Source organism: Odocoileus virginianus, chromosome 20 (genome assembly GCF_023699985.2).
Source record: "Odocoileus virginianus isolate 20LAN1187 ecotype Illinois chromosome 20, Ovbor_1.2, whole genome shotgun sequence".
NCBI classification, from domain to species: Eukaryota; Metazoa; Chordata; class Mammalia; order Artiodactyla; family Cervidae; genus Odocoileus; species Odocoileus virginianus.
In genome coordinates, this window is record NC_069693.1 from 11640501 (window position 1) to 11665186 (window position 24686).

The window sequence follows — 24686 nt, forward strand, 5'->3', positions numbered from 1 at the left end:
GATGGCCAGCCCCCTCCCACCCTCTTGTCTGAAAGCCCCAGTCCTGCCTGGGCCATCTGTTGCCAGGAACCTCCTTCTCTCCTTTCCCTACAGCCCCCCACCCCCGCCCCTCCCGCACGTGCTGACCACCTGCTCCGAAGGCTGCGGCAGCTGAGAAGGCCTTCCTCCCCACCCCCCAGAACACATACACATACACACACCACCTCCCAGCCTCCTGGCTCCCTCCGCTCGGCTCCCAGCAACCTCGCTTTTTTGCTAATGGGCCTTAATGCCCCTGCCAGCTGCTTTGCCAAACCCACAGGACTGGGCGGGAGCAGAGGCGCTTGGGCGGCCAGAAGCCGCTCCCCCGTCCCAGCCTGGCGCCCCCGCCCCCAAAGCTGAACCGACCGCGCACCAGGACGTCGGGGTCTGTTCACTCCCCCTCCCCTTCCCAGCAAAAAGTGCCTCGTCACCGCTTCTGCCCGCCCCCGCTGGGCCGGGAGATCCGTGGGGTTAGCTGGAAGATTTGGGGATGTGGGGCGGCGAGGCGCCTCCCGAGGCAAATCTTTCGGACGCGGAACTTAAGGGGATCTGAGGTCAGGGGTCACGGAGGGGAAAGGAGCCCACGCCTGGATGGACCAAGAGGAAGCAGTGTCCGCGAGATTCACGTGCGTGCTCAGCCCACGACGGGCCAATGGGCGTGGCGGGGCGGTGGCCACACCGAAGGGGGCGGGATTATATTTGCGTATAGGCGGGGCCTGCTGCTCAAGGGGCGGGGTCTCTTTGCATATCCAGCAGGCGGCAGGCCAATGGGCGGGGCTAGGGCGGGGAGCCGAAGAGGGAGGGGCCCTCCTCCGCCCCTGGAACGGAATCCTCCAGGGAGCGGAGCAGGCTAGCGAGCGTGCATCCCGCACCAACCCCCGGCCCCCATCCCCGGCCCGCGTCAGACAGAGCTGCCGCCGCCGCCGCTAGAGCAGCAGCAGCACTCGGGGATCCGGGCCCAGCCGGGGCCGCGGGAGGCGGGGGCGCCCAAGCCCTGGATGTCCCGCAGCGCGGCGGCCAGAGTGAGAAGGGCAGGAGAGGGGGGCTCGGGTGGGGGGCGGCGCCGCTGCTGATGTGGCGGAGGGTGGGAGGTGGCCGCGGCACCCGGATGGAGAGGGTGCCAAGGCTGGAGAGGGTGGTCCTGGTTGGGGGGTGGTCCAGGAATACGCTCCGCTCCAAGCCGAATCTTGGGAAACAGGGGTCTCGGGCACAGGCCCTCTCTTGCCCAGGTTCTGAAGATAAATATCCCAGAAAGAGATCTCCCCCTCCAAATAATCAAAGACAGGGGGACAGCTTCTAGGTACAACTTCCTAGGCAAGATTTTGGGGATGGGGTCTAAGACACAACCTCCGTGGGAAGCCAAGGCCTCTAGTAGGGGATTCCACACCAGACACAATCCTTACCCCTCCCTGCCTGAAGGGGTCTCTGAACGCAACAACCCTCTAGGCAAGGTCTTGAGAATGGGGTCCCTGAGCACAGCTCCCCCACCAAGGCAAGGCCTGGGGGGATTCCAAGCACAGTCTGTCCCCAGGCCTCAGAGGCATCCCGGGCAGAGCATCGCCCCCACACTTGGGCGCTGTCCCAGGAACATCCCTTTCTCAAAACAAGGTCTCTGTGGCTGGGACCCCATCCCCCTCAAGCCTGAATAAAATAATGGGAATTTCAGGCAAACCCCCCACACACAAAAAAAGGCTTGGTCAAGGGTCCCAGGGCACAGGTCTCCTGGGCCACCCTCTTTGTCCCGGGGGCTGCCCAGCTGTCTGGGAGGGGCCCGAACCGCAGACAATCCACCGCCTCCCTCTTCAGTTCTGGCCCCCCAGGCTCCAGGATTCAAGCTGGGCCAGGGGGCGGCTCCCCAGGGACCTGGTACAGCCCTGTCTGTCTGCAGTGTCTGCCGTGCTGGTGACGGCGGCTTTGTGTGTGGTACCTGGGGGGAAGGGGGGGAAGCCAGCGAAGGGGAGGTGGCTAAGAGTGTGACCCTGTGTTTTTGTGACTGTGGCTGCCTGTGTGTGTCTGTGTGAGCTGCTGCTGGGGACTGTGAGGAATCGTGTGTGTGTGTGTTTCATGCTTGTGGTTGTGTCTGATAGTGCCTGTGACTGTATTTGTGTGTGACCCCAGCATTTGTGTGACTGTGTTTATCTATGACAGCTGCTAGCTCCATGTGCAGAACCCTGTACTTTTCATTTTGTCTCTGTGTGCGTAGTTGTGACTCTGGTTGTATCTTTGATTACATCTTTTGTGACCCTCACATATGTACCTTGGTAACTCTAACTGGGTATGTGACAGTGTATCCATTGAGTCTGGGGTTGGGCATGTGTATGGCTGACTGAAGATGTGGGTGGAGTTGTGACTGGAAGTGGAGTTGTGTCTATGACTCTGTGTCCATGTGCAACTGTTCTAATGACTTCTAGTCTTTGTGGTTGTGTCTCTAGCTGATTTTATAGGTGTGTCACCCATGTGTTTGTCACAAACACATGAGTGACACACAACTCTGCCTGCAGTTTTGGGTGTATGACTGCCTTTGTATATGAAGTCACATTGTGCTTATGTGACAGGTTGTGTTCTGGCACTGTGACTTGTATATTTCTGTTCATAACCACATCCATGTATGTGATCGGGATTGTATAAATGACTACATTTAGGTCTGTGTGTTGATACTGACTGCATTTGTAGTTGTGTATGTGTGATTTGGGTTATGTATTTGACTTAAGAGTCTGGAACCCTGACTATTAATAGTGAGTTATTTAATTGCATGTGACTCAACCTATAGGTGGGTCTGTATGTGCTGGCACCAGGTGATTGCGTGTGTTTGTGGGGGTGTGTGTATGAGACTGTGACTTCTATATTTGTGTGTGACCTGCATGTCTGTCACCCTGGGTGACTCTGCCTACTTGTGTCTGTGTCATGGTCTGTAAGATTGTGAGTCTGTAGCAGTGTGGCTGTTTGGGGTGGGTGGGTGTGTGTCCCTGCAGGCATGCTAGGCTGCTTTGTTGAATTTGTGTGATTTGGTGACAGAGTGAATGTCTCCTGACAGCACACATGTCTCCATCCAGAACCAAGTCTTCTGTGTAAATATAGCTGTAAGTGCTCCATCTGGGTGTGTGAGATGGAAATTGTGTGCTGATGTTTTTGTGTGTGAGATATGGTGTGTCTGTCCACATGGGGCTGTGATTGTACATGGTCCTATACTTGTCTGTGTGACTTACGTGTTTGCAGGAACAGAGACTGTTTGTTTTTCTGGGATAATGTGACATAGTACAGCTGGGAGTTGGATGGTGGATAACTGCAATAGATGTACCATGACTGTGATACATGTCTGGGTAATGGGGACACTCCTGGGGTGGGATTTTGGATACATGACCATTTCTGAAATGCGTATGACTGACTCTGAGCCACCAACTGTCTGGCTGTGTCTGAGTGGGGCTCGGGGAGATCTTTCTCTGGATGGTTGTATGCTTGTCTTGAGTTTGTGTGTCTGTTTCTCTCTAATGCGCGGGCCATGGCCATCAGGGTCCCTGTTTGTGGTTGCGTATGGAGGACCATCCATAGAAGTGTGGCTGATACTGTGACCAAAGGTATGTCTCTGACTGGGATGTGTGACTGTGTAACAGTGTGTGACTAAAAAGGTGTGTTGGTGTGACCAATACAGTTGGGGTTAGGTGTCCTTGTACAGCCGTGTGCTGGTCAATGACTAGACACATGTGGCTGCAGCTGAATGTGATCAAATGTGTGTTAGTACGTCTACATGTGTCCCTGACCGGATGTCAACAGGCAGCAGGGGAGCTGTGTGTGAACACTGTGTGTGCCTCGGTGCTAATAGGTGACCTCCAGCAGGGTGTGATTCTTCATGGGTGGGTCTGTGACATGAATATCTTGGATGGGTGCCTGAGGAAACAGCTCTCATTGGGTGTGGTTGTTCACGGGCTGCCCTGGTGGGTGTGCCTGGACCTGGCTCTTTGTATGTGGCGGAGAAAAGAGAAGTGACCGAGTATCAGTTGCTGGTATGACCAGACATTTGTGGCGCTGCCAAGGCAGCCTGGCACTCTGTATGTGTGTGTGCCTCGTTGCTCAGTCATGTCCAACTCTTCGTGACACCATGGACTGTAGCCGCCCTCCCAGTCTCCTCTGTCCATGGGGTTTTCCTGGCAAGAATACTGGAGTGGGTTGCCATTTCCTTCTCCAAGAATACTGGAGTGGGTTGCCATTTCCTTTTCCAGGGGATCTTCCTGACCCAGGGATTGAACCCGCGTCTCCTGCATTGCAGGCGGATTCTTTACCTGTGGACAAATGGTCTGTAGCAGAGACTGTGTGTCTGTGAACATGGATATGTGGCCAGATATTTACAGTGGCTGTGACTGTCGATGTGTATCTGTGTGATCCTGTGTGTGTAGCTGTGGTTGTGTCTGTATGTAACTAATTGTGCAGAGCTATAACCAGGTGCTGGAGACAACTGGAGACCAGAGTTGCATGTACACCTGTGACTGTATGTGTGTGTGCAGCCCTGGACATGTGTCTAGAGGGCAGGGCCGCTCGCTCCCACTCCGCACCAGCCCCTTGGGTACGGACAGCCTTCTGAGGCCAGGACACCCCCAACGGATGCCCCCAAACACACCTACTCATTCCTAGGTCCTTGCAACCAGGTGGCTGATCGCCTTAGTAACAGTTGCTATAGCAACCAGGACTCTCATCAGGGATCCTGAGATGAATGGGGGTTGGCTGATATCCAAAGAAGGGGTGAGGTGGGGGACTGAGCCCCACCCCAAGCCAGATTCTCAACTTTCCCTCCCTTCCTCGGGCAGGGCGGACCCAGGAGGCCTGAGCAGCATCTGCCCCCTGCCCCCTGTGGGGCCCTGGGGCCCCCTGAAATCTCCAGGACGGAGCCAGGTGAGTGGCCAACTGGGGACTGGGTGAAGGGTGACTGAGGGGGTGGGTCTGCCTAGCACAGCCAGAGAAAATATCCTTGCAGTCACACAGGCTTAATCACACTTATGAGTGGACATCAACGAATGACTTTTGTCACATTCAAGTGACCTCCTTCACAGACTCACCTACCTAGACTATGTCTCACACACACACACACACACACACACACATTCAGACACACACCAACATCTCTGCACGCACAGGTGTAGGGTCACACAAACATGCAGACACAATCCTCAACAACATCCAAACTCCCTCCCAGGAGAGTGCTACAGACTTGGGGACTCTCAAGAAATGTCCTCTTATCCAATTTCTCCAACAACACGCACAGACCCACACTTTACAGACCACAGCCACACTTTCACAAGCAGATCCAGCCTCACAGACAGCACCCATGTGCTCGTGCCTTTATAAGAGCTACACTTTTGCACACACAGTCTCACAAATAATAGTCAGCACTGTCATAGATAGTAGCCACATTCTCACACCATCACACCTTCATAAATAACACTCACAGTGTCAAAGACAACAGCCTCATGTCTTCACATACCCTCACAGACACATGGCTGCATACAGACACACTCCCAGAACAACACTCACAGACCCACACTCTCTGTAACAACATGTGATCTGACCCAGACACACTGTCACAAACAACAGCCATGGAAACACAGCCTCACCACCAACAGCTTCACTCTTAGACAAACATGGTGTTTTGAGTATCCCTCACAGACACACATTGTCATGGGCAAAAGTCATCAAAGACAACAGCAACATCCTCACACAGACACACAGCATCAAAGATGACAGTCATAGACATGGCCTTTCAAAGAAAACAGCTTCATGCTCAAACACAGACCCATCCTCACAGGCAACATTCCCTGACACACACTTACCACCACTCTCTTTAGCCATGAGCTTCAGGGACACTCAGACAACAATCACAATCTTGGCCACAGACATCCCCTCACAGACAGCATTCACACACATACTCTCAGACTCATAGACACAACCATTCTCAGACCTGCGTCCTTCCACACAAGCTTCAGCTGTACACACACTCACAGACAGTAGTCGTCTGAGTGGTTGTATCTGCATCAGAGACCAGCCCGTCCCCAACACTCTCTGGCCTGGGCTCTGAATCTCAACCCCTGGACCTTCTGTGTCCCCCACCCCGCCATTTGGACCCATGCAACTCTCAACTTCTGTGGCCTCTGACCACCTCTGACCTTTTACCCCTAAACCCCCTGACCTCACGGCCCCTGACTGCTATGCCCTCTACCTCCCAGGTCCCCCACTGCCTTAACTTCCCATCACTTTGGATCATCATGCCTCTTGACTGTCACATCTCCAAGCTCCAGACCCCTAAAAGCTGTGATTCAGGACACCCCATCCCAGAACTCCATGCCGCTTAGCCCTATGCCTTTTTTTTGGCCTCACCACAGGGCATCTGGGATCTTAGTTCCCCGACCAGGGGGAACCTGTGCCCCTGTACCCTCTACGTTGGAAGCACCCAGTCTGAATCACTCACCACTGGACAGTCAGGGAAGTCCCTAGCCCCATGTCTTTTGAATCCCTGCTGCCAATTCTCTCACTCCCCTGCCTTCCAGGTGCCCCCGTGCCAGGATCCCCTAACCGCTGCTGATCCATGACCCCCAAATGTCAGATCCTCTGACCCAGTGACCCCCTAACCCTGTAACCTACTGCCATGTTACCTGACCCTGTGCTCCCTGCGCGTTGTTTTCCCCCCATGTTGAGCACCATGCCTCTGACCCTCGCCCTTGACCTGCGCCCCTGTTTTGTGTCAGCAGACGGGGCGGGCACCATGAACAAGCTAAGGCAGAGCCTGCGGCGGAGGAAGCCAGCCTACGTGCCTGAAGCGTCGCGCCCACACCAGTGGCAGGCGGACGAGGACGCGGTGCGCAAGGGCACGTGCAGCTTCCCGGTCAGGGTGAGTGGGCGGGGCTCGGCTGGGCGTGGCTGCAGCTGTGTGCCACGGTTCATGTGCGCAGGCGTTCCAGTGCCCAGGGAGGTGACTGAGACAGCCTGTGTGGAAGAGATTTGACATCCGCAAAGAACTGTGGATCCTGCAACATTAGCGCCCCCCTCCCCTACCTGGGTCCTTCACAGTTGGGATTAAAACCCAAGACATTCTCTTGTGCCAGGAAAATATTACCTGCAGTGTGTGTTGGGGGGCGCGTCCCGCCTGGAGTCACGCTGTTCTGTGGGAGCTCACAGTTTCCGTGGGGGCACTAGAAGGTCACAAAGATTCTGTAGCATTTGCAAAGCCCTCTATGTTAAGTGGGCTTCCCCGATACCTCAGTTGGTAAAGAATCCGCCTTCAATGCATGAGCCCCTGGTTAGATTCCTGAGTTGGGAAGATCTGCTGGAGAAGGGATCGGCTACCCACTCCAGTATTCCTGGACTTCCCTTGTGGCTCAGCTGGTAAAGAATCCACCTGCAATGCGGGAGACCTGGGTTCTATCCCTGGGTTGGGAAGATCCCCGGAGAAGGGAAAAGCTACCCACTCCAGTATTGTAGCCTGAGAATTCCATGGACGGTATAGTCCATGGGAGTCACAAAGAGTCCGATACTACTGAGCGACTTTCACTGTCACTACTGTTAAGTACTTTCTGGTTTAGACCACCACGACCCTTTACAACAAACACTAAAATTTATAAGGGAGATGGCAAGATTCAGGTTCAAATCTCCACTCAGTATCTTCCTGGTTAGAAGACAACAGATGATGGTCACAGAACGGGGGGTCCCCCACCCCACACACACATACTTGCCTCTCCTCCCCACCCTGCCTTATTTTCCTTTCCCCTAGAAGTGGATCTTGTGTGAGGGGCTATTGAGAGGTGCAGGAAATGCTGGAGAGAATGAGGACTGGAAGGCGGCCAGTAAAGGGTGTTTTACTAAACTACAGTTGTGAGCGACTGAGTTTGATGCCACTGGGGAACTCTGGGAAATGGAACCATCCCACCCGCGGGGTGAGGGAGCTGGAGCATGTGTACCCCAGCTCCCATCAGTCATCGCATGAGGCCAGTCCTCAGGCGCAGAGGCAGACAGTGTCACTCAGAAGGACACCGAGATGTGTTAAGAAAGCCCAGGGATACAAGAAGAGAGGTGCAGACGTAGAGAACGGACTTGTGGACATAGTGGGGGAAGGAGAAGGGACGAATTTGGGAGAGTAATATTGACATACGTATACTACCATGAATAAAATAGCTAGCTATTGGGAAGCTACCGTATAACCCAGGGAGACCAGCTTGGTGCTCTGTGATGACCAAGAGGGGCGGAGTGGGGGGTAGGGGATGGGTGGGAAACTCAAGAGGGAGCGGATATATGTACAGCTGATTTACGTTGTTGTACAGCAGAAACTAACACAACATTATAAAGCAATTATATTCCACACACACACACACACAAACGCCCAGGGATAGAGGCAGAGTGAGAATCACTAGTGCGAGCTGTGCTTCAGTTTTCTCACTTGTATTTATGGGAGGAGAATGGAGTTCCCCACCTTGTAGGTCTGAGATGCAGGGTAATGAGTTAATCCACACGATGTGCTTAGGACATTGCCTGATAGGACACTGCAGCCCAGTGAACACTCAGAAGCATTGATGACTGTGCTTGTTTCGTGTCCTCCCTTCTCTTCCCCACCAAGTACCTGGGCCACGTGGAGGTGGAGGAGTCCCGGGGGATGCATGTGTGTGAAGATGCTGTGAAGAAGCTGAAGGCGGTGAGTGAGGGGCTGGAGCGGGAGGGAGCAAGGTCAGAGCAGGAGAGGCAGCCCTGACCACGCCTGCTGTCTGCCTGCATTTCAGATGGGTCGGAAGTCCGTGAAGTCTGTCCTGTGGGTGTCAGCTGATGGGCTCCGGGTGGTGGATGACAAGACCAAGGTAGGAGACCTGTGGGCCTGGGAGTGGGCACCAGTGGGCCCCCCTCTCAGCCTGCTCGAATGGGGCCTTCTCACCCACCTCTGGGGTGTCCCTCCCTTGGAGACCTTCGAGATTCAGCTATGTGCTCCTGTAATATATCGGCACTCCTCACAGTCATAATTCAGGATGAGTCCTGTGGCTATTTGTGAACTGGCGTGGAGTGTGGGTGAGAGCACAGACTCTAGAGCAGTTGCCTCAGCTGGCCTTCCAGCCCACCCACTCTCCAGCTGGGTGACTCTGGGCATGAAGGGGGCGCAGGGTAAGATATAACCCTTGTCATGCCTCACTTGCCTCATCTGCAAAAATAGGGATAAAAGTGGAGCCTACCATTCAACGAGAATGTATGTGCAAATAGTTTAAAACCACGCCCGGTATAGCAGAAGTGTTCCAATCAATAAATGTTAGCTGTTACGTGCTTATTGTCCATCTGCCTGGCCAGATGGAAGCACCGTGGACCAGGACCTGGGTCTCTGCTTACCACTGAATTCCCTGCCCCTAGCCCAGAGACTGCCCGGGAAGCCAGCCAGCACGTGATGACAATTAGGTTAATGACTGAAAAGGATTCACCCCCTCCAGGAAGCTTTGCCGGACTCCCGTCCAGCTTGGGTCAGGCACCTCATCTTGCTCCCAAAAGCCCCTGCACCTCCCAGATCCAGCCCTGAGCACTCCGCCCATCAAGAACAGCGTGGCTGGGACTCTGGCCTGTCTTCCTTGGGTGATGAGTCTGACTCCTGCCCTAAACTTGGGAGTCCCATGTAAACAGGGCCCACAGCTGTTTCAACAAATGCAGGGTCCCCAAGCCTTTGGGATGGACACAGTGCAGACACGAAGGGAATACTGAATGAATACACGGGAGACAGTTCATATTCCTTTCCTGGCCTCCCTCCCAGGACCTGCTGGTGGACCAGACCATCGAAAAAGTCTCCTTCTGTGCTCCTGACCGCAACCTGGACAAGGCTTTCTCCTACATCTGCCGTGATGGGACCACCCGTCGCTGGATCTGCCACTGTTTCCTGGCGCTCAAGGATTCAGTGAGTACCACCGAAGCCCAAAGCCACTGACTGACTCCCATGCCCTGGTATTCCCAACTTCAGCCCTCTGTGTGGTATCAGGCAAGTCACTCATTTTACCTCTCCTCTCTGTCTTCACCTGGAAAAGGGGGTGTGTTCACAGTCACTGAGTGTGTGCGTGCTGTGTCGCTTCAGTCGTGTCTGATTCTGTGTGACCCTATGGACTGTAAGCCTGCCAGGCTTCTCTGTCCATGGGATTCTCCAGGCAAAATACTGGAGTGGGTTGCCATGCCCTCCTTCAGAGGATCTTCCTGACCCAGGGATCAAACCCACAGCTCTTATGCCTCCTTCATTGGCAGGCAGGTTCTTTACCACTAGTGCCACCTGGGAAACCCATTCACAGACCCTAACAGAGGATTATTGTGAGACTTGACGGGTTTGATACCGAACAAATTTGGAACAATACCTGGCATATAGGAAGCACTCAGAAAAACATTTATCATCTTCCTCCTCGTTGTCAATAATTCTTCATGTTTCTCCAGCTTATCTCATTTGAGGAGCATATACATACAGTAACATGTACAGATGACCCAGGCACAACTCCATGAATTTTTCCTTATTTTGAAATTTTACTTATTTATGTATTTTTGTCTGCACCACGGGGCATATGGGATCCTAGTTCCCCAACCAGGGATGGAACCTGTGCCCCCTGCAATGGGAGCATGGAGACTTAACCTCTGGACCACCAGGGAAGTCCCAAAGTAAAGTGTACGATTTAGTGACATATATATTCACAATGCTGTTTACACAATTCCATCACTTCTATCTAGTTCCAGACATTTTATTACTTCTAGAAGACACCTCATACCCGTTAAGAAGTCACTACCTGCTTACTATCTCTATGGAGTTGTCTATTGCAGACAGTGTGTACAAACTGAGTCACACAGTATATGATCTTTTATGACTGGCTTCTTTCACTTAGCATAATGTTTTTAAGATTCATCCTTGTTGTAACGTGACTCAGTATTTCATTCCTTTTTTTTAAATTTCATTCCTTTTAATGAACAAATAATATTCCATTGTATGGACATACCACATTTTACTTTATTTATCCATTGATGAACATTTGATTTGTTTCTACTTTTGGCGATTATGACTAGTGCTTCTATGGACATTGGTATACAAGTATTTGTTTGAATACCTGTTTTTAATTCTTCTGGGTATGTACTTAGGAGTGGAATTGCTGGGGCATATAGTAAATTTCATTGTTTGAAACTGGGGTGTGGTTGCTTTACAAGGTTGTATTAGTTTCTGTTGTACAGTGAAGTGAATCAGCTATATGTATACATATATCCCCTCTCTCTTGGACCTGCCTCTAACCTCTCATCCCATCTAGGTCACTGCAGAGCGCTGAGCTGGGCTCCCTATTCTATATGGCAGGTTCCCACTAGCTATCTGTTTTACACATAGCAGTGTGCATTTTTTGAGTAATTGCCACATTGTTTTCCTTGGTGGCAGCACCATTTTACATTCCCACTCACACTGTATGAGGGTTCCAAGTTCTCCTTATCCTTGTCAACACTTTTTTTTTATTATAGCCATCCTGTAGATGTGAGGGGTATCTCGTTGTATTTCCCCGATGACTAATGATGTTGGGCATCTTTTCATATGCTTATTGGCCAACTGTACATCTTTTTCAGAGAAATATCTATTCAAATCCTTTACCCATTTTTAATTGGGTTGTTTGACTTTTTACTGTTGTGAGAGCTCTTTATATATTCTGGATAACCAGGAACTTAGCAGTTGTGTGATTTGCAAAACTTTCCCCTCATTCTGTGGGGTGTCTTCATTTTCTTGATAGTGTCCTTTGATGTACAAATGTACACATTTTGATGAAGTTCAATCTCTCAATTTTTTTCTTTTGTTATTTCTGTTTTGGGTGTCATCTATTATATCTAAGAATTCACTGCCAAATCCAAGGTCATAGAGATTTACCAAATGTCTTATTCTAAGAGTTTTAGAGTCTTCTTGTTCAGTCACTCAGTCGTGTCCGACTCTTTGCGACCCCATGGACTGCAGCACACCAGACGTCCCCATCCTTCACCATCTCCTGGAGCTGGCTCCAACTCATGTCCATTGAGTTGGTGATGCCATCCAACCATTCATCCATTTATAGCCTTAGCTCTTCTGTTTAGGTCTTTGATCCATTTTGAGTTAATTTTTATAAATGATGTGAGGTAGGAATCAACCTTCATTTATTTTTCATGTGAATATCCAGTTGTTCCAGGATCTGCGCTCTCAGTTTTGCTGGCCTATATGTCTGTCCTTAAGCTAGTATCACATTGTTTTGCAGTGACTACTTTAGCTTTGGGTAAGTTTTTAAACTGGAAAGTGTGAGTTCTTCTACTTTATTCTTTTTCCAAATTGTTTTGGCTGTTGTGAGTCCCTTGCAATTCCATAAGAATTTCAGGATCAGCTTTTCCATCTGTGGAAGAGCCCATTGAGATTTTAAAAGGGATTGCATTCAATCTGCAGAATGCTTTGGAAAATATTGCCCTTTTAACAATATTAGTCTTCCAATCCACAAACACAAGGATGTATTTCCATTTATTTAAATCTTAAATTTCCTTCAATAATGTTGTGTAGTTTTCAATGTTTACATCTTTTATTTCCTTGGTTAAATTTATTCTTAACCAAAATTTATTCTTAATAAATAAATTTTATTATTCTAATGGTACTGTAAATGGAATTGTCTTAATTTCATTTTTAAATTGTTTACTGCCTATGTATACAGATATAACTGATTTTTTCATGTGTTGATTTTGTATCCTACAACTGTGCTGAATTTATTTGCACTAATTGTGGCTCCTTTATGATATTCTAATTATATGATCATGCTTTCTGCAGACAGAAGTGATTTTACTTCTCTCTTTCCAACTTGGGGTGCCTTTTATTTCTTTTCCTTGTCTAGTTACTCTAGATAGAACTTCCAGTACAGTGTTGAATAGAAATGATGAAAATGGCATCCTCATCTTGTTTCTGATCTAGGGGAAAGCTTTGTCTTTTACCACTGAGGATAATGTTAAGTGTGAGTTTTTCATAAATGTCCTTTATAAGGTTGAAGAAATTCCCTTCTATTCCAACTTTTGTCATATGCTTTTCCTGTGAGAATCAAGAGAGTCATGTGGGTTTTTTTTTTCTTTCATTCTATTAATGTGGTTGATTGATTTTCATATGTTAAACCAACCTTGCATTCTGGAATAAATCTCACTTGATCATGGTGCATAACCCTTTTAATGTGCTGTTGGGTACAGATTGCTGGCATTGGGTTGAGGATGTTTATCCTCAAATTTAACTTTAAGAGGCAACTAAGCATCTTGTTTCTGGGAGAAGGAAATGGCAACCCACTCCAGTATTCTCGCCTGGAGAATCCTGTGGACAGAGGAGCCTGGTGGGCTGCTGTCCGTGGGGTCGCAGAGTCGGACACGTCTGAAGCGACTTAGCAGCACCTGCAGCAGAGCCTCTTGTTCAGGGAACAGAAGTCAGACATACTCATCAGCATCCAGACTCTGCCATTCACTTGTTATAATGGGCAGGTTGACCGAACCTTAGTTTCTTCATCTGTACAACAGGTTCACAAGGTTGTCCACCTCCTGGCACTCTTGTGAGGATTCTGTAAAAGGATGCAAACCAGGGCTCAACCCAGGGCTACAGAAGATTTTTGCTGACATATATGTGGGTTTCCCTCTGCCTGGCTTTGTGCCACATGCCCTGCATAGATTCATTCACCTTTCTTGCAACAACCCGATGAAGCGGGTGCTATTACAGCCCTCATTTTACAGATGCGGAGGCTTGGATACTGGAAGTGATTTTCCTGAGGTCACACAGCTGAGAAATGGGAAGCCAGCATCAATCTCAGGCTCTCTGGCCTTTGTTGTTGTTGTTCAGTTGCTTAGTCATGTCCAATTCTTTGCAACCCCATCAACTGCAGCACACCAGGCTTCCCTGTCCTTCACTATCTCCTGGAGTTTGCTCAAACTCATGTCCATTTGAGTCAGTGATGCTGTCTCTGGCTTTGGAGCCTCTCAAGTAGGCGAACTTGAAAGACTTGTACAGTCACCAGTCACTTGTACACCCCTCTACCCAGATCCAGCAATTAACATTTGTCTGGACTTATATCACTTACCTGGAGATCAGTCCTGGGTTTTCATTGGAAGGACTGATGTTGAAGCTGAAACTCCAATACTTTGGCCACCTGATGTCAAGAGCTGACTCACTGGAAAAGACCCTGATGCTGGGAAAGATTGAGGACAGGAGAAGGGGACGACAGAGGATGAGATGGTTGGATGGCATCATCCACTCAATGGACATGGGTTTGGGTGGACTCTGGGAGTTGGTGATGGACAGGGAGGCCTGGCGTGCTGCGGTTCATAGGATTGCAAAGAGTCCGACACGACTGAGCAACTGAACTGAACTGAACTGATATCACTTACCTACACATCTTATTTTTTGATGCATTTCAAAGTTGCAGACATCAGAATACTTCCCCCAAACACTTCAGCTTGCATACCAGTAAGCAGAATTCGTATTTGTTTCCAGCTTTCTTTTTTGACTTCAAGTTGAGGCACATGGGATCTTAGTTCCCTGGCCAGGGTTTGAACTTATGTCCGCTGCAGTGGAAGCATGGAGTCCTAACCACTGGACCACCAGGGAAGTCCCTCCAGCTCGTCTTCTTTTGAAGTGAAATTCATGCTGCCAACAAACCTGAAGTATACTTTTGTCGAGTTTTGACAACTGTGTACATTGTATAACGAAACTGTGTAACATCAAGATCTAGAACATCGCCACCAACCCAGACTGGCCTCCTCGTGCTCCATCAGTACCCATCCGCACTCTGTAGGAAACAACCACTGTTCTGATGGTTTTTCATCACAGGCTAGTTTTGCCCATTCTGTAAGTTCACAGAGGGTAATACAGCTCGACAGAGCCATACAGTTATTACGCTCTTGTCTGCGGCTTTTGTCCCTCCTCGGGCAGTTGTGCACGGAGGCCCAAGAGAGGTGAAGGGACTCGGGGTCACCCAGCTGCCGGAACCCGGGGATCCCGGCTTCCGGTCTGCACCACACAGAGTCGCTAAGCCCAACTCCACCTCTTCCCTCAGGGCGAGAGGCTGAGCCACGCGGTGGGCTGTGCTTTTGCGGCCTGCCTGGAGCGGAAACAGCGACGGGAGAAGGAATGCGGGGTCACGGCTGCCTTCGACGCCAGCCGCACCAGCTTCGCCCGCGAGGGCTCCTTCCGCCTGTCTGGGGGCGGGCGGCCGGCGGAGCGAGAGGCCCAGGACAAAAAGAAAGGTGGGTGCTGCCCGGCGGGCGTGGCGGGGCGTGGCGGGGCGTGGCGTCGGATGGGCCGGGGGTGTGGCTAAGGGATGGCCGGGGGTGTGGCTAAGGGATCCGGTTTGGGTGAGCAGAGCAGGGGTCCAGGGGCTCTACAGTTTACAAAGAAGAGGAGAAAACACACAAAACAAACCCCAAAACAAGCCACCCCCCAAAAGAAAAATAAAAACAAAGCAAGGCACCGACCACGAAGTCTGGTTACAGTTTCTGCAGCATTCTTGGGTTTAAGGAGTCCTTTGGGCAATATTCTACCGGCCACAAACCCTGGCAAAGCTCACCGAGCGCTTTATTATCTGCTAACCCAAGGAGGTTCCCAGGCTTTTCAAACTGTATCCACCCTGTTAATGGGTTGTCGAAGTCAAATTGCTGGGTTGTGGTTGGCATTTTAAGAAATAAAATGGAAAACGACAGAAAAATATCAGCGTAGGGGAATGTAATAAGGGTAAGTGTAGTTATGTGCTTTTATGTCAGTGGGTCTATGTGCGTGGTGGGGGAGGGGGGCGGGTTGCCAGGTAAAAAGTATTTCTTACTGTGGATTGCTGTCATGAAAGTTGGAAAAATACCTGGCAGGCTTTAACATTCTAGGTCAAAGGCAAACAGTTTGTAAGTTCTCAAACTGTGTTTTTTAAATATTTGAGTGTATTATGTGTTGGGTCAAAACATAATTTTTTATTTTTTTTTACTGTGGATTTTAGTTTTTAAATTTTTGGAAAACACTGCTTAGAATTACAAAGAATTTACCATTGGGATTCAGGATAAAGGAGACTGAAGAGATTTGACAGATATTATTAATAAAAAATGCAATGTTTGATCGTGTATTGGATCCTGGATATTATATAAATATATGTATTCAATGTTCAATTCAATATATATTTTTTGAATATATATGTGTTGAAATATATATTAATATCCATAAAGAATATGAGTAGGAAGAAGTTGGAATATGGACTCTAGGTTACCTAATGGTATCATATCCATGTTTAATTCCCAAAGTGAGACGTTATACTGTGATAAAATTCTTTACAAATTATCTATTTTACATATAGTAGTGTGTATCTGTTAGTCTCAAACTCCTAATTTATCCCGCCTCCCACTTGCCCTTTGGTAACTATAGGCTTGTTTTCTGTGTCTGTGAGTCTATTTCCATGTCTGTTTGGATTTTTTCCTAATTTTACTTATTTATTTATATTTGGCTGTGCTGTCTTCTTTGTTACCTGGGCTTTTCTCTAGTTGCAGCAAGCGGGGGCTTCTCATTGTGGTGGCTTCTCTTGTTGCAGTGCAGGCTTTAAAGCTTGAGGGCTTCCATATTTGGAGCAAGAGGACTCACTAGTTTCTGCTCCTGGGCTCTAGAGCACAGGCTCAACAGTTGTGGCACATGGACTTAGCTGCTCTGTGGCATGTGGGATCTTCCCAGATCAGGGATGGAAACTCTATCTCCCGTGTTGGCAGGCAGATTCAGTGAGCCACAGGGGAAGTCCTATTTCTGTTTTGTAAATAAGTTCATTTGTATCATTTTTTTAGATCCCACATATAAGTGACATCTTTGATATTTGTCTTTCTCTGTCTGACTTGCCTCACTTAATATGATCATCTCTAAGACCATTCATGTTGCTGTAAATGGCATTATTTCATTCCTTTTTATGGCTGAGTAATATTCCATTTTATATATATATATATATATACATACATACATATATATATACCACATATTCTTTATCCATTCATCTGTCAATGGACAGATGGTTGTTTCCATGTCTTGGCTGTTGTGTGCAACTTAAATGTTACAGAAAGACAATTATGGAAGGAGAGACAGATCAAATACCGTAACAAGTTAATGCTGGGGAACTTTGGTTAAGAGAACCTGTGTTCTCTGTGTTCCATTTTTGCATCTTTTCTGTAAGCTTAAAACATTTCTAGCTAAAAAGTTTAGGAAAACAAGTTTTTATCACTTGCTATAATATTCAGGTTTACAACATCTGTTTTTCTTGGTAAATTATGGGACCGCTTACAAACCTCTTGACAAATTTAAAGATTTCTTCACAGTTTACAAAATATTTTCTGTTTACATCATCTATCAGAATTTGTAAAGAACAGTGGCAAAACAGATTACAAAGTATAGTTAACAGAGGGCCTGAATATTTTATTGTTTGCAAAAGAACACACTGGGTGGGTAAGTTTACTACTTATATAGGATATTAGAATTTACCAAGAATATCATGTGCTTTAGAGTTTGCAATGGATTTTGCTGTTTCCATCCAAAGGATACTGTAATTTCCAGGTAGAAAGCATTTTAGAGTTTGCACCGCAAAAATGAGAGTTTACAAAGTGTGGTATATGATTTGCTGAACACATCACCATGTTTTGCCCGATGATGCACTGATTCACAGTCTGGAGGCACCGCACATCTACAAAAGAGCTCTCTTCAATTTAGGAGAACAGTGCCCTTTCCACAAAGTTGTTTACCAAGCTTTTGTGGGATTCCAGAGCAATTGAACATTCACTGTCTCAACTGAGGCTCTCAGGAGGCCTGGGGAGGCAGCAGGGAGATGTTTATTCCAGGTTCAGTTGGGGAACCTGCAGCCCAGGGATAGGAGGAGACTTTCTGAGGCCCCAGGTGGTGGGGGCAGAAGTGGTTTAGTGGTTCTAACGCATCCCAGCCTGGTTCCACTGCCCCAAGTCTGACCTTGGGGGAGGGCCTCATCGCCCCCTCGTGGACGATGGGAGAAGCGCTGGGCAGCCTCCCTGCCTTCCTTGTGCTTAGTCCAGGGGATCTTCCAACCCAGGGATCAAACCCGCGACTCATATCTCCTGCGTTGGCAGGCAGGTTTTTTACCACTAGTGCCACCTGGGAAGCCCCTGAGTTTAACCTCACTAGCACTCATCTTCCCCGGTGGCTCAGACAGTAAAGAATCTGCCTACAATGCGGGAGACCTAGGTTCAATTTCTGGGTCGGTTAGATCCCCTGGAGGAGGGCACGGCAACCCACTCCAGTGTTCTTACCTGGAGAATCTCCATGGACAGAGGAGCCTGGCAGGCTACAGTCCCTGGGGTCACAAAGAGTCAGACATAACAGTGACTAAGCACACACACACAGCACTCAGGCTATGGCTCAGGTGAGCCCACGTGGGAGGATGCTTGCGTGTTTGTGTATAGGCAGCCATTTTGTGCTGAGTGGGGAGACCGAGTGCCCACAGAGGACAAAGCGCAGCCCCAGAGGGGAGCGATCCCAAGCTGAGGGATTGAAACAATCTGGAAAACTCCTCAGAGGAAGTGTGCCAAGCTGGGTCTAGAACAATGGGTCGCAACTGAAGGAATGGAGGAGGTACTTGAGGCGGGAAGAATGGTGGGAGGCAGACAAAGAACAGAGCAGATGGAATGACGGAGGATGACAGCATCACATGGAGAGAGCAGGCCAGAGGAAGAGGCAGGTTAGCACAGTCGTTTGGAGCTCAGATTGTGGAATCAGCCCACCCCTTCCTTCTCAGTGTGGCTCAGGCAAGTCTCTTGCCATTGCTGGGCCTCAGTTACCACATCTGTAAAATGGGGTAAAATAGTTTCGACCTCATTGGGTGGTGGTGAGGATTGAATGAGTTCATCCTTTCAAGGCACTTGGAACAATGCCTGATACATTGGTCACGCACCAAAGAAGTGTTTGTTAAATTGATTAGAAAGGGAGACAGGAGATCTCAGAGGGAGAAATAGCAGAAGCAGCAAAGGAAGATGGATGGAGGACAGAAAGCTTGAGACACACAGAGGGTCAGGTTGGGTGATGACTCCGCATGGGCCTCCTGGGGAAAGTGGTCTTGGCTTGAGTGGGGATGAGGGACATTTCAGGGCTCTGACGAGCTTGTCTTAAGGCTAGAGCACATGGGGTGAGGAAGGCAGCGTTGGAAAACAATCAAGGGGACTGCGGAGAGGCCCCCATGCCAAGGGGAGGTATCTAACCATCTCTCTCTCCCATGTCTCTAGCAGAAGCAGCAGCTGCCCCAACTGCGGCTCCTGGCCCTGCCCAGCCTGGGCACGTGTCTCCAACACCGGCCACCACATCCCCTGGTGAGAAGGGTGAGGCAGGCACCCCAGTGGCTGCAGGCACCACTGCAGCTGCCATCCCCCGGCGCCATGCCCCCCTGGAGCAGCTGGTTCGCCAGGGTTCCTTCCGTGGGTTCCCAGCACTTAGCCAGAAGAACTCACCTTTCAAACGGCAGCTGAGCCTACGGCTGAATGAGCTGCCATCCACGCTGCAGCGCCGCACTGACTTCCAGGTGAAGGGCACAGGTGAGCCCAGGACTCAGCAAGAAGGAACATTGGGATCTATGCCCCTGACTGTTGTGAGCAAGAGATAAGGAAGAGGTGGTACACATCACGATTGATTAGCACAGTCTGCCACAGGCAAAGGAAAGGTGGAACGCATCATGATAAATTAGCAATGTCTGCCATCAGTCTGGGCTAGGAGAGAGGTAGTGTAAGCTGTGAGCCATTAGCAAAGTCTGCTCCGATAAGGGATCGCACAAAGGTGGCTCAAGTCATGATCAATTAGTGCTGTCTGCCGTAGTTAGGGACAGGAGAGAGGTGGTGTACATCATGATTGACGAGCAAGCAAAACTTCCGTGGGCAGGGCAGAGGAGAGCAGCTGGGCCCGGATGCCATGCTGTTGCTCAGGAGGAGACTGAAGCACCATAGGCTAATGCTCCCTTCCAAGCTTTTGCCCATTAGAGCCATGAGATACAGGTGAAGGATACAGGTTCAGAGCAATGCCTGTTTAGGGCAGGGAGAACTGAGTGATGATGGACATTACGGTCTCCTTACAGTGTCTGGCATGAACAAGAAAAGAGACTAAGGTGGCACACCACGTGATTAATTACCAAAATTTGCTGTGGGCAAGCAAGAAGAGAGAGCAGGAGTATTACATTTTGCTCAAGAGATGACTCCCAGAATTTGGCTTATGGAAGCAGAAGACGAAGGGCACAAGTAGTCTGGGGATCATGGAATCAGGGAGCACAGTGACGAATTCGTCATGTTGCTTGTGGATAAAGACTGTGGGAGGCAGCACCCATGTATTGATTAGACATGCCTTCCTAGGAGAGTGACAAGGCAAAAGGAAGTATGTCATCATTGATTAGCAATGTCTGCCACGCTGGTGATAGGAGAGAGCCAATAAAAATGCCCTTTTATGTTGGAGGAAAGATGGCATTACCAGTCCTTTCTTCCAGCATTTGGCCAGTAGAGCCACGAGGTCTGGCCGGGTGAGGGGTAAAGTGAGCAAAGAGTTTCACGGGAGAAAAGCATCGTGTTTGATTACTAATGTCTGCCGTGAACCAGGAAGGGGAGAGACATGGCATATGTCATGATTTAAAAACAACGTCTGCCATGGGGAAGAGAGAAGAGAGGTGGCGTGGAACTATGTTTTGCCCGAGGGAAACAGGCAGGAGGGCTGCCTTTCCTCCCAGCTGTCAGTGAAGTCATGCGGTCTGGCTCGCTCTCCTGTTCCCAAATGCCAGATCTGTGACACCTCCCCCTTATGGCCCCGGGGATTGGTGTGGGAGTGTTGATCTGTATCCAGGAGGCTGGGCTAGTCCACAAGGTGACTGCAGAGCAGGTGCCAACGCTTGCTGGGAATGACGCATGCTCACTCCATACCCTGCAGCTCACTCCCGTGTCCTGCACACACCCTTGCATCTGCTGTCCTCATTAAGCAGCCTGCCAGTAAGCACACCCCCAGGGCGCTCACATCTGCTCTCTGAGGGGGCAGACACCCCAGGCTTTATGTGGAGGCCTCGCACGCCTGTAGCCACTTGCTTGGATGTGACTTGCCACCCAGAAATTTCATAGACTCACACAGATGTCCCAGTCTGCTGTGGGTGTCACAGTCGGAAGTCACACAGTGAGAGAGAGGAGCAAACGAAAATCACATACACACACAGAAGTTGCAGAACCAGGTGTGACCATTACACACACTTAGAAAACACATACCCAATACCAACTATTATATATAAAATAGGTAACCAAGGCCCTACTGTATAGCACAGGAAACTATTAATATATTCAATACCCGGTAATAAACCATAATGGAAAAGAATATGAAAGCGAATACACACACACGCATGTATATATGTACAGATGTATGTATAACTGAATCACTTTGCTGTCACATACTCCTGGCTCTTGTACCACTCAGGTGTGACACACACACGCATGCAGTTATTTTTGTGGCCATGGCCACTTAGTTACGGCAGAGTGAATCCATCAACGCACACACCTTGTGAGGGCCACCCACAGGGCTGGGGTCAAGGGCAGAGCTTGGGCCTGTTCGCTGACCTCCACCCTTTCCTGACTTCCCAGTGCCTGAGATGGAGCCGCCTGGTGCCGGCGACAGCGACAGCATCAGTGCCCTGTGCACGCAGATCAGCTCATCGTTCGCCAGTGCTGGAGCCCCAGCATCAGGGCCACCGCCAGCCTCGACAGGTAAACTCTGGCCTTCTCCTGAGGCAGATGCCCTGCAGTGCTGCTCCTGCATCCCCCTGCTCCTTTCAGGCCCACTGCAGAGACTCTGGGAATCTTGGAATCCCACAAGCTTGGATGGAACTCTGGGTCATCTAAGAGCTATGAGATTACCACAGAAACATGTATCATTCAATATCATCCTAAAATCATGGAGTCAATCACTGTAGAACCATGGAATCATCTTAGAACCATGGATCATTTAAGAGCTATGAATCATCGTAGAATCATGGAATCTACCACTTTAGAACCATGCACCATCTTAGAACCACAAGGTCATCTCAGGGACATGAATTCATCCTAGAACCATGAAATAACATAAGAATTATGGGATTAGAACTTTAGAACTGTGGGATCAATGTTTAAACCTTCCTGTCTTAGAACTGTAAAATCTACACCTACAGTCTCTGAATCACAAGATATTAGAGCCTAATAGATTTGGAGCCACAAAAACTTGGAATCTCACAGCCTTGAAAGCCAGCTCTCTGAGAAAATAATGCCACGCAATCCTCCTCGAGCCAAATGCTTATTCCAGAACTGGGGAAGCACCTTGGAATTCCAAACAATGTAAATCTCTAGAATCTTCAAAAACACAAACTTAAAACTACTGAAACTTACTCACCATGTTAGAATAGTACATACTGAGAAAGAGCCATGAGATCTTAGAATCTTAGCCTTCTGAAACAATACTGTCAAAATATTAGAGCCAAGGGTAATATTGGAAAGTATTTAATAACAGGTTTGTTACTGACCAACCAGAAGGGAAGCCAGCCTGTGTGATTGTCACCCTTGCCTATATTTTTCCATCTCAGGACCTTAGCATCTCAGAACTGAATTTTCTGAGCGCTGTATGACCTTATGTGGTTCAGGAGGGGTCAAGTCATTTGTCCAAAGTCCGTGAAGTTAATGAGGAGCCAGGCTAGAGGCAAGGCAAGCAGCCTGGTGCAGAGTCTGGTCGCCAACCTGGGGTTCTCTCTGCTGCAGCCCACGCCCCCTAACTGCCCCTCTTCTCTCTCCAGGGACTTCTGCCTGGGGTGAGCCCGCCGTGCCCCCTGCAGCTGCCTTCCAGCCTGGGCACAAGCGGACCCCTTCGGAGGCTGAGAGGTGGCTGGAGGAAGTGTCCCAAGTGGCAAAGGCGCAGCAGCAGCAGCAGCAGCAGCAGCAGCAGCAGCAGGCGGCCCCAGTGCCCACTGTGCACCCCGGCCTGCAGCCCTTCCCTGCCCCTGTGGGGCCCTTCGACGCCACACCTGCCCAGGTGGCCGTGTTCCTGCCGGCCCCGCACATGCAGCCCCCGTTTGTGCCCGCCTACCCTGGCTTGGGCTATCCGCCCATGCCCCGCGTGCCCGTGGTGGGCATCACCCCCTCACAGATGGTGGCCAACGCCTTCTGCTCAGCCGCTCAGCTCCAGCCCCAGCCCGCCACCCTGCTCGGCAAAGCTGGGGCCTTCCCACCCCCTGCCACCCCCAGCGCCCCTGGGGGCCAGGCCCGTCCACGCCCCAATGGGGCGCCCTGGCCCCCGGAGCCGGCACCGGCCCCGGCCGCTGAGTTGGACCCCTTTGAGGCCCAGTGGGCAGCGTTAGAAGGCAAACCTGCTGTGGAGAAGCCTTCCAACCCCTTCTCGGGCGACCTGCAGAAGACCTTCGAGATTGAACTGTAGCCCGAGCCGCCCTGCCCACCCCTCATCTCCCGGTGTCCCACTCCTCGGAGTGGAGGCCCAGCCTCTCCCCTAGTCCTGCTCCCTCCCATGGCCCCTCTAACCCCTTCTCTCGACCACCTCCCACAACCACTATGGAACTGACATTGTGACGCCCAGGTTGCAACGGGATGGAATTCAGGGACGGACCCAGCCTGGCTAAGGGACCCATTTCTCTGCCAGACTTAGGCTGACACAACCTCCTCTCCCCTCACTCCAGACACAGGGGGATGGCCACAGTCCCACTGAGCGCCTTGGTTCGAGCTACATTTCCCTGTTTCTGTTGTTGACCTTCTCTACCTTCCAGTGTTGGGTGGGATGGAGGTGGGATACCCACCTAGGGGCCCTCGCGGGCCCCACACGAGTGCCCACCCCCAGGTCTGATCATCCCACCCCCATACACAGCACAAGCGAAGGGCTTCCTTCTGCCCACCTGCTGCGTTCACTGCCAATGCTGTGCCCACCCCTCCCCTCCCCTCGGGGGCCCACCTCTTCTTTGGACCAAGGTCTCAAGGGGATAGGGGGCCAAGTTGGGGGGCCAGGAGGTGGGGTAGGGGGAAGGGGAAAGGGAAGAAGAAGAAGCTCAGTTACCTCACGTTGGTGCCCGCTGGGGAGGGGTTCCAGGAAGAAGGAAGGGGTGCCTGGCGGGTACTTTTCTATCTTTTATTTCCAGATTTTTTTGTATCTAAACTTGCAGATTTGTATTATACAAGGACAACCAATAAAGGAAGAATATAATGGTGCCCCTCGAGAAAGCAGGGTGTGTATCCAGGGGAGACGGTGTGGAGACCGAGCCTTTCTTCTGTCATCTAAAACCAAAGGGAGTAAAAAGGATCTCCCTGTGTACTAACCTCTGAGTCATAGCATGGTAGCAGGTAACCCAGGACTCAGGAAGTGGGTATTAGTGGGCACCCCAAATTAATCACCCCATTTCTAATTCTTACAGATTTTGAACCAAGGAATTATGTATGTGTGTGTGTGTGTGTGTGTGTATAAAATCTGCTGCTAATAAGTTTAGTATTAATATTTTAAATAATCAGGTTTGGAAGCACAGCTTTGAGCTGACTTCATGTGCCACCAATTGCATTTTCTGTAACATAGGCCAAAGTGTCATTTGACATGGCAGCACGTTTTTAAGTTTCTCTGTTGTTTCCTGGGTTCCTTGATAACAATCTACAAAGTCATATATTTAAAAATACATACT

The 24686-nt window shown here is 49.9% G+C and overlaps 1 protein-coding gene across 3 annotated transcripts; it reads left to right on the forward strand.

The window, feature by feature from the left end:
* The first annotated feature begins 286 nt into the window (after positions 1-286).
* Positions 287-24258, forward strand: NUMBL (NUMB like endocytic adaptor protein). 3 transcript variants are annotated; one of them, XM_070450840.1, is made up of 10 exons: positions 287-647; positions 4821-4905; positions 6756-6895; positions 8615-8689; positions 8775-8849; positions 9779-9919; positions 15060-15249; positions 19261-19566; positions 21631-21753; positions 22809-24258. In XM_070450840.1, the coding sequence occupies exons 3-10, from the start codon at positions 6770-6772 to the stop codon at positions 23444-23446; spliced, it is 1674 nt and encodes a 557-aa protein (XP_070306941.1). In that variant the 5' UTR covers positions 287-647; positions 4821-4905; positions 6756-6769; the 3' UTR covers positions 23447-24258. The 3 variants fall into 3 exon arrangements, with proteins under 3 accessions (XP_070306941.1, XP_070306939.1, XP_070306940.1); XM_070450838.1 differs by lacking the exon at positions 287-647 and adding an exon at positions 807-1043; XM_070450839.1 differs by lacking the exon at positions 287-647 and adding an exon at positions 807-1043 and having other exon boundaries at positions 19264-19566.
* The last annotated feature ends 428 nt before the right edge of the window (positions 24259-24686 follow it).